The following is a 17,067-nucleotide window of genomic DNA, read 5'->3' as shown; positions in this document are numbered from 1 at the left end:
AACTATTTGAAGCAGATTTGCTAACCTCATGCTATACTACTTTGTATTTCTTCAACATAGCCACTAAGCGTATCATAGCCACCGGATTCGAATTTTACTTCACATTTTCACGGGTAGAAATCAGAATCCAAAAACAAGATTATGACTCATGATATCATGATTCCAGCGTGTTCTCATCTTATGAAAATACACCCTGATTTGGACTCATGATATCATGAGTCAGATTGCCGTAACGCAACACACGCGTTAGGTTTTTGTTGCTGATTGCTCGGAATCATAATTCAAAAGCCAAAAATGCTGAGTCGCGCATCCGTTTATAATCGGCAAAAAAAAAGTAAAATAAAAAAATAGGATTTACTGAGAATCGAACCAAGAACCTTCCGATTGAAAGACACTTACTCTACCACTAAACCACTTCTTCATCTTAAATGTGAAGCGATCGATACGAAGGAGTTGAAGCAAAGTACACCGCTTAGTGTTTTCACCCTGGATGTTATGCTTATGAAGAATTATGATTATGACTCCAGGAACCATGATTTGTGATTCTGATATAATGACCTAACCAATTTATGAATTTCATGATTTGTAAATCATGATTTGGGGATCAGGTTTTTATCCGTGTTGGTATTGCAATACCTCTTACTTCAACAATGGAATTTTTTTAAAGTTTTGAGAGCATTGTCAATATCAAGTTTTCTTTGCAAAGAAATGCAGACATCAAAATAACTGTCAATGTCAATGAAACAGGGACATGATCAGAATCAAAATCAGCGTGAGTTACCAGTTAGCTACAAAGCTGACAAGAATCGATTAAGATCAAATCAATCGTAGAAGGGTTTCTAGAAGAGGAAAACCAAAAGGGCTATCAGGGTATTGAATTGAGAAATATCCTGAAGAGCAATCATCAAACAAAATTCTGCCGTTGGAATTACTTTGCAAATTATTCAATGGCCGATGTTTGGCATTAAAGTCCTCAATGACAAACATTTTTGAGTTATTGCGAGTCAATTTCCGCAAGTCCACACTAGCCCCAAGCTCCCCTTGTGGTTGATTACATTGATTACCGGGCTGCTCTTCTTGGACTGTGTTATGTTATTTGCTTTGCTAGCACCATAATTGGAGTCAAGGATTGGCAGCTTGGTCTTCGCAACTGCCAAGTAGAAGCTATGGCGATGCATATTAAGCAATCGTTTAGATGATTACCGCAACCACATCAGAGAAGACGTTCAGATGGATCACTTCCTCTGGCATATGCCTTTTGCCTCGAATATGTGGGAATTATATGGTAGGACAAACTTTCTTATGCTTCAGAAATGGATTCACTTTTGCTCGCTGAATGAGAAACTTTTTTCGTGATGTTGTGCAATGGCTAAAGTAACTCTCGTTTGTTGGTACTTTATAGACAGATCATTGGAAAACCGTAGTATTAAAGCTATTAAAGCTATTAAAGCTATATTAACGCCCTGGAGTAGTTTCACTTTATTCTATGTAGATCAGGTGCATTTTAACGGTCTGAAGTTATCAATTCTTAGTTGTATCAATGCCCTGGAGTATTTTTACTTTTCTCTATGTAGATCAGGTGCAACTCAACGCCCTGTATGACATAAATCGATTCATCCGTGTCGACGCTCTGGAGTAGCTTGACTTTATTTCACATAGATATTTGCGAGATCTAAAACAACGCCCTGCAGAAAATCAATCGAAATTTTCATGCTGTAGTAATTGGATCTTATTCCATGTATTGGCGCTCTGTAGGACATCAATTGAAAATTCCTAGCTTTATTAACGCCCTGGAAAAATTTGGCTTTATTCCACACAGATTTTTGCGAGGTCTAGAGCATCTGAACGCTCTGTAGAAAGTCAATCGAAACCTGCGTGCTCCAGGGCGTTGATACACCTTAGAGTAATTTTAGCTTATTCCACGTATATCAGATACAACTTAACATCCTGTAGGACATTAATTGTATACTCTAAGCTGGATCAACGCCCTGGATTAATTTCACCTTTTTCCATGTAGATCAGGTACATGTGACCGCCCTTTAGGACTTAATTTGATAATTCCAAGCTGTATCAACGCTCTGGAGTAACAGTCCACAAAGATTTTGGCAAGATCTGAAGCATCTTTACGCCCTATAGCAAGTTTTGCTTTTATCAAACCCCTACGGTTATTTGACTTTATTCTATGTAGATCATGCGCACCTCATAGCCCTGTATAACATCAATCGAGATATTCAACGATATGGAGTAATTTGATTTTGCCTCAAATAGATGAGCTGTATCTTAACGCCCTGTAGGACATCATTTAATGAATTAATTGCTGTATCAACGCCCTTGAGTAATTTGTCCTTAATCTATGTCGATTAGGTGCATCTTAACGCCCTGTATAACGTCAATTGACCCAGGAGAAATTTGACAGTATTCCAAATAGATCAGGTGTATTTGAACGTCCTGTATCAAATTAAAATTGGTAAGCTATATCAACGCCCTGGAGTTATTTGACTTTATTTCACCTATACCTTTGCAAGATCTGAAGGATCTAAAAACCGCTTTGGAAAATTAATCGAAATTTCCATGCTGCTTCAACACAGTGAAATTATTTGATATTGTGTTATGTGGGTCAGCTGCATCTTAACGCCCTGATTTAGATCAATTTCAAACTCTAAGTGGTATCTACGACAAATTTGACCTTATCCTATGTAGATAAAGTGCGCCTTAACGCCCCAAATCAATTAAAAATTCTAAGCTGTATCGACGTTCTGGAGTAATTTGATCTTATTTCAAGAAGATTAGGTGCATCTTAACGCCCTGAAGGATTAAATGGTAAAATACAAGCTTCTAAAACGCATTAGAGTAATCTGACATTGTCTTATGTAGATCATTTGCATCTAAACACCCTGTATTATTTGAAAATTTCATGCTGTATCAAGGACCTGGAGTAATGTGACCTTATCCTACATAGATCAGCTGCATATTAACGCCCTTTATGGCATCAATCAAAATTGTTAAGCTTCATTAACGTCATGGAGTTTGCCCATGTCTCATTTAGGTCATACCTGTAGGACATAAGCATGAAAATTTCAAGCAGTATCAACGTTCTGGAGTAATTTAACTTTATTATACGTAGATCGGCTGCATCTCATCGTCCTTTAGGGCATCAATTAAAAATTCCAAACTTTTTCAACGCTTCGAAGTATATTGACCTAATTCACAAATATCATATGCATATCAACGCTCTGTATGGTATTAACCCTCTAATACCCAACCCCGCCTTTAGACGGGGTACACTTTGGAATTTTGTGTATTTTTTCGTAGCTCGGAAATCAAAATGATTTTATTTTTGGCTTATACCTTGACTCATAACACGCATATAAGAAAAGTTTTTTATGACTTTTGAAACTTTTTTGTATTTTTAGAAATTGTTTAAAAAATTGCATTCTTATATAACCTACAAATGCCTGGGCTTCATTTAACGTGTAATATAATATATTTTTTTATATTTTTCTACGATTAACCTATCACGAAAGAAGAACCTGGTGGTATTAAAATAGTTTCAAACCTGTTTTTCCGTTAGTTACACGGAAAATAAAATACGCTCCGAAAAAAAAATGAAAATTTAATATTTTTTAAAATATTGTAACAATTTAAATTTTTATTATTGCCAAAAATCAACAACTAGAAAAGGCTTCAAGAAAAAATGAAAAAAGCTAGGGATGTTCAAAAATAAAAACTATAAAAATCAACAACCAAAATTTAAAAATTTGCGAATAAAAATAAATAAAGGCCCAAAACTTGTTTAGAACGATTTTAGATAACGAAAAATAATACTTAAATCGAAAATAAAAATTTGGGTATTAGAGGGTTAACCCGTATAGGCCTGAGTGAAAGCAAAAATGCTAAAACTCTCACCACTCAGCGAATTTTTAACGGATTCAAATGATTTTTTGTCAGTATTTTGGCACACATATCTAGTTTCTAGAAGTGGACAGAGAAACGCGAAAATAGTTCTGTGGCCGGAGTTATTCCTGTGGGTCACTGGGTCAGGTCAGGTGAAAAGGATACTGTGCGTTTGCGCCCCTAGAGGTAGGCAAATTGCATGTCACAGATAATTTCCGAAATATGCTATAATGTGATCACTATATGACGGAATTTTAAGAAAATTGCATCAGTGTAAACCTTTTGAGAAACGATTGAATTGGATAACCATGAGTTTTGAATTTGATTGATCCTACAATTGACCATTTTCGGGTCCCGGGAAACCTCAAACTTACGATAAAGTTGAAAATTTGTATCTGAAAATCTGTGCCAAGCTTATGGGTATACGCATTTTAGTGCACAATTATGTTTGATATCCACTTTTCGAAAATTGAAACGGTTTAGTATCCAACAAATTTATAGCCGGATCTCCCGGGCATTACGTCCGAATGAACACATCCGGTATATTTTAAACGGTACAAAACTCTTCATTTATAATGCTGAATATCAGATCTTGATGATATATGCATATTAAAATTATTGTCATTGCATGTAAATAAAGATAACTTGGCATGTCCCAAAAAATAGCCTTTTTTACCAGACTTGACCCAGTGACACACAGGAATAACTCCGGCCACAGGAATATTTCCGAGTTCCTCTGGCTACTTCTAAAAACTAGATATGTGGGCCAGTATACTGACAAAAAATCATTTGAATCCGTTGAGAATTCGCTGAGCGGTGAGGGTTTTAGTATTTTTGCTTTCACTCCGGCCTATACGGGTTAATCAAAATTGTCAAGCTGTATAAATGACTTGGAGTAAATTTTAGTTCAGCTGCATCTTAACGCCCTCTATGACATCAATCGAAATTAAACCGAGCTGTATTAACGCACTGGAGTAATTTGATATTGTCTCAGATAGCTCATCTTATTTCCCTGTAGAACAATAATTTAAAATTCAAAGCTTCATCAACGCCCTGCAGAAATTTGACCTTAATCCACATAGATCAGGCACAACTTTACGCACTGTAGGACACCAATCGATATATTGAGTAGTGTTGGATCCGTTGAATCTGTTGCATGCTCCTTGTGGGCGAGCGACGGAATTCGGATCCATTGTGTCCGGTTCGCGTTGCGCGGAAGAAAAAACGAAATGCGCCGGTGAAAAAAAAAAAGCGTCTGTAGAGTTTGATACGTTGAACCTGTTGTATGCTCCTGTCGAGCGAGCAACGAAATCAGTATCGTGTCTGGTTTGGATAGTGCGGTCATTCGTGTAAATGCTCACGTATTCATTTCGAATTATATATTTATCCCAGTGTTTTCTTGTGGAAATGCAGAGGACTCGTCGGATTCTGTAAAGCAAGTAACACGTCAACATTTCCCTCCCATTCCCAAATTGACCTGCATTCGGACGCAGCCGGCGCCGGTATTGTTTATTTAATAATAAGAGCACCAGTATTTACACATTGAGGATGATACTGATCCCGAGTAGCGTCTGAAATTCTGATATTCCTTTGGTTTGAAAACTAAAATGTTTTTAGTGTGAAAAGAAAAATTATGTTGAAATTATTAATACGACAGCATGAAACAATATCGATCGAATCATCTCTAGTAACTCTTAAAGTTTGATGAGATACATGGAGTTTTGAAGCAGAAAAAAAAATCATCATTTCGTATTCTTGTTCATTTTGGGCCAATAGTTTTCATGCGATACTTAGTGACGAAAATTCATTATAAACTACTCATCGAAAACGGTATTGGCTGAAATGAGTTTGAAAACCTGCTGTAATGAATAATAAATAATTCTAAAATCCACTAATAGATCCAACGCCAGACTATTATAATAAACAATAGTGTAATATTTTGAGATCCAGGGCAATTGTTAAATTTGTTGCACTTTGGTATCACTTTAAGAGCGATATATTTGGCTGAAGTTCGAACCTCTTGTTTAATCCAAAATTAAGGTTCAAACTTTCTAGATGCCCTGCTTTAAGACACCTTGAGCATTTGTTCATGAACCTAGTTTTTCGATTCTATTTTTATATAAAGTAATATAAGGGAATTTACATGTTCAGCAGTCTAAGCCGATGTCGCGATTTATTTGTAATTTTTTGACATACGCAGACAAACTAAATGTTTGTTACATTTATGCGCTGCTCAATCCTGTCTAATATCACACCGGCCTTCCGAAGGAAGTCGTCACTATGACTTCCTTCGGACGTAACATAAGTGACTATGTCGGGGGTGGGATTCGATCCCAGGTCCTCGTCGTGAAAGGCGTGTGTTCTAACCACTACACCAGGTCCTCCCCCTTATTTAATTTTGTGGTCACCATCAAAAAGCTTACTAAGGTGTCACCTAAAAATGACATCCATCATTTGAGGGAAAGGGGTGGTCTACGAAAGTGTGACAGTGCATGTATTAGGTATTGGAAACAAACACGCTTCGAAACGAAATTCCGCAAAATCCCACGGAACTCATACAAGCGGAATTTGTATTTTACGATTTCGTTTCGTTTCGCCAAATTGTTAAAATATTTCCGCGGAAAATTAAAAAGAAACGGAATAGAACGGAATTCCGCGAAATTAAAAATGGCAACTTTGGCAAATAAAGCTCTCAGCTAATAACTGTGGAAGTGCTCACAAGAATACTGAGCTGAGAAGTGGGCTCTGTCCCAGTGAGGACGTAATGCTAATAAGAAAAAGAATCCACTGCACACAAATGTAAAAAAAGCCTTTTCGCAATATTCTCGCGGGGCAGGAGTCCTCAATGTTGGGCATAGAATGAGCATACAATTCGTAGTTGCAAATCCGTGATTGACCAGAATAATAGGAGTTGCACACAGATTTAATGCACGGGGGCTGGGATTAGCTTACCATTCTCAATGTCACAACAAATTGAGAGCACAACATTTTAAAGTCAATAACGGCGCCGGCCACGTCCTTACGGTCATCGGGAAAGGGAAGGAATGTTAGTTATACAACCATTGTTACTAAAGACCAAAGAATCGTCTGCATTTCCACAGTTGTTATGGAAAGTATATTGGGTTAGTGGGATAATGTAAGGATCTGAGAGTCACCTTTGATAGTTCATCCTCTTACTCTCCCGCTGTTTTTATCAAGAAAAACAAAATGAAATGGGATAGTATTAAATTCGGATTTCATTTATTTATTAAAATAAAGTTATTCAAAATCCCGTGCGATGATCGGGATCAACTGCCGACGATATGATGGAGCCGTTAGTTTGCAGCCAACTAATGGACGAAACGGAGAAGATGAAGGTTGATTTTCACATGATGGTATCGAGGTTAAGTTGAAAGTGAATCAATGCCACAAATCCGATATCAAAGTTTAAAAAATTTAATTGATTAATTCGATCGATTTTGATGACCCTTTTTCTGATAAAAAATCACAAAGAGGTTATATTATTATTAATATTTTGAATTCGATCCACACCTTAGTTGCACACATCACCTTGAGCGATATTGAATTTGTGAATGAGCTTTTATCTATCAAGACATCCGACATGTAGGCTTGTCTCGAAAGTCAGAAAGGTTTCCAAAATGAAAAAATCCCAAACCGGATTGGGATACAAACCTGTCACCCTCAGCATGGTTTGCAATATTATCTTCGTTTGAATTTTTAATAGTTACTTACGACCCTTTTTAGTTCTGTCATGAAATTGAAAATTAAAAAAAAAATTTCAAAGTTAGGCCCTAGGGGTGCAATGTATGATGCGTATTCTGTGATTGAGGGAAAAGTAGGATATTTATTGCTGATAAGGGACCTTGTGTATTTTCGGCATCGGACATATTTGCACCCAATTCGACTAAATTTTAGCAGTGAGATGCACGTAACATAATAAAAATATTTTGAGCACGATGGGTCATAAAAAGACCACCCTCTCCTGACCAATTGAATGAACCTGTCAAAAATATTAGAAACCGCCTTATGTGTATGTTTATCAAAATTATCACCAAACAAAAAAAAATCGCCGAATATTTAGAAAAATTTCGTATCGTTTCGAAAAATTTCATGCGGATTTGAATATCGTATCGGTTTTACGGAATATTTCAATTATTCGTTTCGTTTCGCATCGAACAGTATTGAATATTCCGCATATCGTTTCGTTTCGTATCGCCGTGGAAAATTGTCATATCGCATACCCTTACTTGACAAAGGGCCACAAAGAAGTCTAGAAATCCTGAAAAATGATGGACGTCATATTTGAAACTTTCCTAAGAAAAAACTGAGTTAGAACAGCTGCAAAAACTAAGTGAGTAATGGTATTAGCCGTTGGAAATTAACAATTTCCTAAATTTATGAAAACAACATATTTCGTACAACAAAGTAATAAGTAATCTTAATCAATCGCTAGTACTTTCCTGGAGTTAACTGTAAAATGAGATTAAATTTTGGGTCTGGTGGTTATATTGTATTATGACGCCATCTTGATTTTAAGCAAAAGTATGAGTTATTTAGTATGACGATGTTTATCATGTTGAAATGAAATAAAAATTGACTTGAAGCAAATATTCTCCATTTTGAGAATCTGTGTAAACTTTGATCATTCGTCCCTGGTTTTAAAGATATTCCGATATATTTAGATGGCTCGACAATATCCATATATTTAAAAAAAATTATAGTTGTTTCTCCGTTTCACATTTTAATTGGAATGAGCATTGAACACAAACTTAACACGTGCAAATTCATATTGGTTCTCATATGTTTGGAATATATATTAATTTTATATAATTTTCTTGTGAGACTCCCTCATTAACGCCTGGGAGTACAACCGCCCTCTGGGCTATAGCAACGTCCTCCTCAAAAGGGGATGACTAAGAAGCTAAAATTTTACGACGACAGGGCTGCCTTCACTTTTCCGTGGCAATACGAAACTGCAACCATTTCGGTCTACAGTTTTTGAGAACTTTATTTGACATTTGCTTCAATGTTTCAAAATTGGATATTATATGCAATTCAATTGTTCTATGCCAGGATGGCAGCTTCAGAATCATCTCAACACAACCTCAACAGCTAGTCCATATTGGTACAGCATAGGGGAAGACGGGGTAAGAGCGCCCGCCGGGGTAAGACGGACCACCTTCAGTTTGGAATAAAAATAGCGGTTTTCTTGAAAGTTTATCAAGCACTTTGCATAAAGACAAGATTTTTGTCATTCCGAAGCATTTAGGATGATATTTTTATGAAATTTTTCATAACAAATATCAAAAACAAAGTTTCTGCTTGTCGATATTGAATTTGATCTAAATTTAACAGATATTCACTTAAGGATTTCGGAAAGGATTTTTTTGTAAAAACATTTTAAATTACCCGTCCATGCTTGAACAGCAATGTGAAATGTGCATTAGTGAAGTGAAAATTGAATTGTAAATATTTAGCTTTGAAATAAAGCCATACTTCTGAAATTTGCCTAAGTGGGGTAAAACCGACCACTGTTGATGGGGTAAGACCGCCACCCCTAATTTATACCAAATCAAATGTCTAAATCATTTTTAAAATTGTAACTACGTTGTACATTACTATTCCAGTAAAATTAAATCAATTTTGTTGAAAATTCAAGCCAAATTCGCATATTTTTCCAAAAAAAATGGGTGTTTTAAGGATATGATATTTATATATCTAAGTTTTTTGAATTCATTAACCCTAAAAATGATTCAATATCCACATTAATCAATGTAGAATGCATAAAACATTATACTTTTTAGAATCACAGCGAACTGATATATTTTTTGCAAAATTGTGTACGAAAATCGTGGTGGTCGCTTTTACCCCGTCGCTAAAAATAATCGTGATAAGACATCACTTTTTCAAGCTTCAAGAAATAAATAAATTTCTACAAATACAACACCTGTGATATTTTTTGATCATACCTAAGGCTTCAAAAAACGACATGCCAAGCAGAAAAATAATTTATTGATTCTTGATTTTTACATATCTAGAAAGATTCGCGAATCAGGCGAAACTGACAAAATGTACACAATTGAAGAAAATATAGCGTTGAAATTGTAGCTCGATTGTCTATTCACTGCACTTGAACTTTTCCCCTATTGATAATTTAGCTATTCAAAAAACGCAAATTTGTAGAAGACGAAACTTCACCTCATGCCAAACCACACATTTTATTGATTACGCCTGTGTTTTTGTTTATCAAAGTGATGGGCGCATCTGAAATCTAAATCAAAACACGGCGAGAGTAAACGGCGACACTGCAAACAAAAAATAAACAAGGCGTACATGGCGGGCTTAATTGAAACCAGAATGTAAACACGGCGCAAACGTAATAGGCGACACTGAAAATAATATCGATTACAGGCTCATAACATTGGGCGATACTGGCATCCTTGAGTGCGTTTAAGGCGAAACCTTATAATATATTTTTTAGTACGAAATAGCTAGGGAAATTGTAGGAGATGTGTGTGGTATTGATGAGGATTTTAAAACTAGGTTTATGAAATGTGTATTAAAGTGGAAAGGATAAAGTTTGACTATATTTTCTCCAATTGGGATTAAAAATTGCACATGAGAATTTCATTGGTTATTTTCTCATTGTTATTGATTTGTCAGATAGGCCCTTATCGCGAATCCCTCTCGATATGAATTAAATTGCTTAGGCGGGCGGTCTTACCCCGCCTTCCCCTACAATATGGTCGGCCTGAAAATTTGTTTGACTCCATATGAAAACTTGTTCAAAAGTATTGAGCATCCTACTAGAAAAACAGTACAGTAATGATACACCCTTAACCCTCAATTTACAGTCCATTCTTCACGCACGTTTCTCCATCAAATATGTTTTCTTTCATCAAAATCGTCCCTCCCTTCAACCATCTTTCCGTCTCCTTCCGTTCCAGATCGACAACGGTCCCTGTCGGTACGGTGGCGACCGCAGTACCACAGCACCGAAGAGTACCGGATGCGGCTGGCCGCCCCCACCACGGCCCTGAATCGGAACAGCCGGGCGATGGTCAGCGTGGTGAACGTCATCGAGAATGCCAACGGGAAGCCGGCCACGCTGGATGGCCACCAAACGACGGACATAAGCGAACTGCCGGCCACGGTCAACTTTCTGCCGAGGCATTCCAACTCGCAGGACTCGCAGCAGAACCGACTGAAGGATCAGCATTCATCCAGTAGCCACAGTCACGAGTACTCCTGACATCCGCAGTACGACTAGAGAGGGCGGGGACGGGAAGTTCCGGTGCGGGCGGGATAAGACAGGGTGCTCTAATGATTAAAGTAGGATGTAAGTAGGGTGTACATAAACGATTACAGTCGGGTCTCCTATTAAACGCATTCCTATAACGTGCACTCCTATTACGCTCACTCCTATTAGACACACCAGGACGTAATAGGAGACCCAGGGCTTATGGGATTTCATCACTTTGGGGGTGTCGTTGAATATCTCGTATGCCAAAAGAGATAGTACAGTACTGTCTTCGGCGAAGTTTCAGTGCTAAGTACGATCTACCTTTAGGAGTTGAGGATCATAGTTTTAGTTGAGAACTTGGCCGGTAGGGGCGCTTTTTCTGATTTGCACTATATGAACCATGAGGGATAAGAATGCAAAATTTTGTAACATATGATATCTCTGAATCCTGATGTTTTGGAAGGTTGGTGTCTTCGGAAGAGTTGTTCAGTAGCTCAAGGGCTGACATGTGGTGGCCATTCTGATACGGAATTACGCCACTAGGCGGCGCTAGTGGGCATGGAATTTTTGTTTTGCGCATAGCTCAGTTGCCTGACCACTTAGAAAGATGGCGTCTTCGGCAAAGTTGCTCAGTATCACAAGGGCTAACATTATTTGAGCCGAAAGTTTCGAAATTTTGCCACTAGGCGGCGCTAGTGAGCAAAGAATTTTTGTTTTGCGCATAGCTCAGTAGCCCGACCACTTAGAAAGATGGCGTCTTCGGCAAAGTTGCTCAGTATCACAAGGGCTAACATTATTTGAGCCGAAAGTTTCGAATTTTTGCCACTAGGCGGCGCTAGTGAGCAAAGAATTTTTGTTTTGCGCATAGCTCAGTAGCCTGACCACTTAGAAAGATGGCGTCTTCGGTAAAGTTGCTCAGTATCACAAGGGCTAACATTATTTGAGCCAAAAATTTCGAAATTTTGCCACTAGGCGGCGCTAGTGAGCAAAGAATTTTTGTTTTGCGCATAGCTCAGTAGCCCGACCACTTAGGAAGATGGCGTCTTCGGCAAAGTTGCTCAGTATCACAAGGGCTAACATTATTTGAGCCGAAAGTTTCGAATTTTTGCCACTAGGCGGCGCTAGTGAGCAAAGAATTTTTGTTTTGCGCATAGCTCAGTAGCCTGACCACTTAGAAAGATGGCGTCTTCGGTAAAGTTGCTCAGTATCACAAGGGCTAACATTATTTGAGCCAAAAGTTTCGAAATTTTGCCACTAGGCGGCGCTAGTGAGCTAAGAATTTTTGTTTTGCGCATAGCTCAGTAGCCTGACCACTTAGAAAGTTGGCGTCTTCGGCAAAGTTGCTCAGTATCACAAGGCCTAACATTATTTGAGCCGAAAATTTCAAAATTTTGCCACTAGGCGGCGCTAGTGTGCAAAGAATTTTTGTTTTGCGCATAGCTCAGTAGCCCGACCACTTAGAAAGATGGCGTCTTCGGCAAAGTTGCTCAGTATCACAAGGGCTAACATTATTTGAGCCGAAAGTTTCGAATTTTTGCCACTAGGCGGCGCTAGTGAGCAAAGAATTTTTGTTTTGCGCATAGCTCAGTAGCCTGACCACTTAGAAAGATGGCGTCTTCGGTAAAGTTGCTCAGTATCACAAGGGCTAACATTATTTGAGCCAAAAGTTTCGAAATTTTGCCACTAGGCGGCGCTAGTGAGCAAATAATTTTTGTTTTGCGCATAGCTCAGTAGCCTGACCACTTAGAAAGATGGCGTCTTCGGTAAAGTTGCTCAGTATCACAAGGGCTAACATTATTTGAGCCGAAAGTTTCGAAATTTTGCCACTAGGCGGCGCTAGTGAGCAAAGAATTTTTGTTTTGCGCATAGCTCAGTAGCCCGATCACTTAGAAAGATGGCGTCTTCGGCAAAGTTGCTCAGTATCACAAGGGCTAACATTATTTGAGCCGAAAGTTTCGAATTTTTGCCACTAGGCGGCGCTAGTGAGCAAAGAATTTTTGTTTTGCGCATAGCTCAGTAGCCTGACCACTTAGAAAGATGGCGTCTTCGGCAAAGTTGCTCAGTATCACAAGGGCTAACATTATTTGAGCCAAAAGTTTCGAAATTTTGCCACTAGGCGCCGCTAGTGAGCAAACAATTTTTGTTTCGTGGATAGCTCAGTAGCCTGACCACTTAGAGAGATGGCGTCTTCGACAAAGTTGATCAGTATCATAAGGGCTAACATTATGTGAGCCAAAAGTTTCAAAATTTTGCCACTAGGCGGCGCTAGTGAGCAAAGAATTTTTGTTTTGCGCATAGCTCAGTAGCCTGACCACTTAGAAAGATGGCGTCTTCGACAAAGTTGATCAGTATCACAAGGGCTAACATTATTTGAGCCGAAAGTTTCGAAATTTTGCCACTAGGCGGCGCTAGTGAGCATGGAATTTTTGTTTTGCGGATAGCTCAGTAGTCTGACCACTTAGAAAGATGGCGTCTTCGGCAAAGTTGCTCAGTATCACAAGGGCTAACATTATTTGAGCCGAAAGTTTCGAGATTTTATATATACGTAGAAATCGGGAGAAAAAGTTTTTTTATGAGATTGAATTATCGTTATGAAAAAGAAGGTTTATATTTTAAAAATATTCAAACAAGAGTGTCGTGTAACTAAAGAGATAAAGCCAGTCATAGTTATCTCATTAAGATTGTTAGCGAATGGATTTCCCAATTTTTTAGTAATGACTGACATTCCAACCTAACTTCATTTCTTTCCAATCCATACCATGGAAAATGTTCAAAATATGAAGTTCATGCAATGACGAAATAAAAATAAACATACATATTTTTTTCTCTGGTTCATATGAAAAGCTAACGATCACATATTTGAGTAGTTAACGGATCCTCACTCATTCTCATATCAAATTATTGATCAAAAATTCTACCAATCCGTCGAAAATACTAGGATACTAACCATACTTTTATCCGATTGTAAAAATAATGTATATATTTTTCTCCAGGCACTTTTACTTAAACGTGACAATGCGAGGATAATCGATAGCCTAGTGTCATATTGAACAACTTTGATCAGGCTACTGAGCTATCCGCAAAACAAAAATTCTTTGCTCACTAGCGCCGCCTAGTGGCAAAATTTCGAAACTTTCGGCTCAAATAATGTTAGCCCTTGTGATACTGAGCAACTTTGCCGAAGACGCCATCTTTCTAAGTGGTCAGGCTACTGAGCAATGCGCAAAGCAAAAGTTCTATGCTCACTAGCGCCGCCTGGTGGCAAAATTTCGAAACTTTCGGCTCAAATAATGTTAGCCCTTGTGATACTGAGCAACTTTGCCGAAGACGCCATCTCTCTAAGTAGTCGGGCTACTGAGCTATGCGCAAAACAAAAATTGTTTGCTCACTAGCGCCGCCTAGTGGCAAAAGTTCGAAACTTTCGGCTCAAATAATGTTAGCCCTTGTAATACTAAGCAACTTTGCCGAAGACGCCAACTTTCTAGGTGGTCAGACTACTGAGCTATGCGCAAAACAAAAATTCTTTGCTCACTAGCGCCGCCTAGTGGCAAAATTTCGAAACTTTCGGCTCAAATAATGTCAGCCCTTGTGATACTGAGCAACTTTGCCGAAGACGCCATCTTTCTAAGTGGTCGGGCTACTGAGCTATGCGCAAAACAAAAATTGTTTGCTCACTAGCGCCGCCTAGTGGCAAAAGTTCGAAACTTTCGGCTCAAATAATGTTAGCCCTTGTAATACTAAGCAACTTTGCCGAAGACGCCAACTTTCTAGGTGGTCAGACTACTGAGCAATGCGCAAAACAAAAATTCTTTGCTCACTAGCGCCGCCTAGTGGCAAAATTTCGAAACTTTCGGCTCAAATAATGTTAGCCCTTGTGATACTGAGCAACTTTGCCGAAGACGCCATCTCTCTAAGTAGTCGGGCTACTGAGCTATGCGCAAAACAAAAATTGTTTGCTCACTAGCGCCGCCTAGTGGCAAAAGTTCGAAACTTTCGGCTCAAATAATGTTAGCCCTTGTAATACTAAGCAACTTTGCCGAAGACGCCAACTTTCTAGGTGGTCAGACTACTGAGCTATGCGCAAAACAAAAATTCTTTGCTCACTAGCGCCGCCTAGTGGCAAAATTTCGAAACTTTCGGCTCAAATAATGTCAGCCCTTGTGATACTGAGCAACTTTGCCGAAGACGCCATCTTTCTAAGTGGTCGGGCTACTGAGCTATGCGCAAAACAAAAATTCTTTGCTCACTAGCGCCACCTAGTGGCAAAATTTCGAAACTTCTGGCTCAAATAATGTTAGCCCTTGTGATACTGAGCAACTTTGCCGAAGACGCCATCTTTCTAAGTGGTCAGGCAACTGAGCAATGCGAAAAACAAAAGTTCTATGCTCACTAGCGCCGCCTGGTGGCAAAATTTCGAAACTTTCGGCTCAAATAATATTAGCCCTTGTGATACTGAGCAACTTTGCCGAAGACGCCATCTTTCTAAGTGGTCGGGCTACTGAGCTATGCGCAAAACAAAAAATCTTTGCTCACTAGCGCCACCTAGTGGCAAAATTTCGAAACTTCCGGCTCAAATAATGTTAGCCCTTGTGATACTGAGCAACATTGCCGAAGACGCCATCTTTCTAAGTGGTCAGGCAACTGAGCAATGCGAAAAACAAAAGTTCTATGCTCACTAGCGCCGCCTGGTGGCAAAATTTCGAAACTTTCGGCTCAAATAATGTTAGCCCTTGTGATACTGAGCAACTTTGCCGAAGACGCCATCTTTCTAAGTGGTCGGGCTACTGAGCTATGCGCAAAACAAAAATTCTTTGCTCACTAGCGCCGCCTAGTGGCAAAATTTCGAAACTTTTGGCTCAAATAATGTTAGCCCTTGTGACACTGAGCAACTTTGCCGAAGACGCCAACTTTCTAGGTGGTCAGACTACTGAGCTATCCACGAAATAAAAATTTCTTGCTCACTAGCGCCGCCTAGTGGCAAAATTTCGAAACTTTCGGCTCAAATAATGTTAGCCCTTGTGATACTGAGCAACTTTGCCGAAGACGCCATCTTTCTAAGTGGTCAAGCAACTGAGCTATGCGCAAAACAAAAATTCCATGCCCACTAGCGCCGCCTGGTGGCGTAATACCGTATCAGAATGACCACCAAATGTCAGCCCTTGAGCTACTGAACAACTCTTCCGAAGACACCAACCTTCCAAAACATCAGGATTCAGAGATATCATATGTTACAAAATTTTGCATTCTTATCCCTCATGGTTCATTTAGTGCAAATCAGAAAAAGCGCCCCTACCGGCCAAGTTCTCAACTAAAAGGATGATCCTCAACTCCTAAAGGTAGATCGTACTTAGTACTGAAACTTCGCCGAAGACAGTACTGTACTATCTCTTTTGGCATACGAGATATTCAACGACACCCCCAAAGTGATGAAATCCCATAAGCCCTGGGTCTCCTATAACGTAGATTCCTATTACGCCCCCCAACCATGTGTCTAATAGGAGACCTGACTGTATATTAGATTTTGAGGTTGTGTGTATTGGAGTGGAGAGTGATTGGATCGAGGTTGTGGTTGTGTGTGAATGTATAGTTTTAACAACGATAATTGAATCGCGATAATTAATATGTTTCTAGTAAAATCTATTTTAAATTGATTTTGTTGCGTTGTTTCGTGGTATATTGAAGCACATCTTACGATGCAAAATATGTTGTGATCTATCAACCCAGCAGTGAGACAGGAAAGCTATTTTTTCATAACATTTAAATTGACATATGGTGTTTTCCACAAGTTGTAAAAGTGGCAATTTGTAACAACTTTGCCTAAGACACGATTTTTCTATATGGTGTCCCAGAATGTATGGGCACGAGTTTGGTAACTAGAATTATAATAGTTTTTCAAACAAATAAATAGTTTTATATTTTTGTATTTTAAC

At 38.7% G+C, this 17,067-nt stretch overlaps 1 protein-coding gene across 1 annotated transcript in view; it reads left to right on the top strand.

Annotated features, from left to right (window-relative positions):
* Positions 1-11,324, top strand: part of LOC23687834 (tachykinin-like peptides receptor 86C) — a 468,956-nt gene extending 457,632 nt beyond the window's left edge. The window contains exon 10 of the mRNA XM_021857584.1: positions 10,842-11,324. Coding sequence (XP_021713276.1) covers positions 10,842-11,146 — 305 coding nt within the window. The 3' untranslated portion in view covers positions 11,147-11,324. The remainder of the gene's footprint in view (positions 1-10,841) is intronic.
* Positions 11,325-17,067: the final 5,743 nt, after the last annotated feature.

The sequence above is a fragment of the Aedes aegypti genome, chromosome 1 (genome assembly GCF_002204515.2).
Source record: "Aedes aegypti strain LVP_AGWG chromosome 1, AaegL5.0 Primary Assembly, whole genome shotgun sequence".
Classification (NCBI taxonomy): Eukaryota; Metazoa; Arthropoda; class Insecta; order Diptera; family Culicidae; genus Aedes; species Aedes aegypti.
Note: the sequence above shows the minus strand (reverse complement) of the source record. Positions and strands in the feature narration are given on the sequence as shown.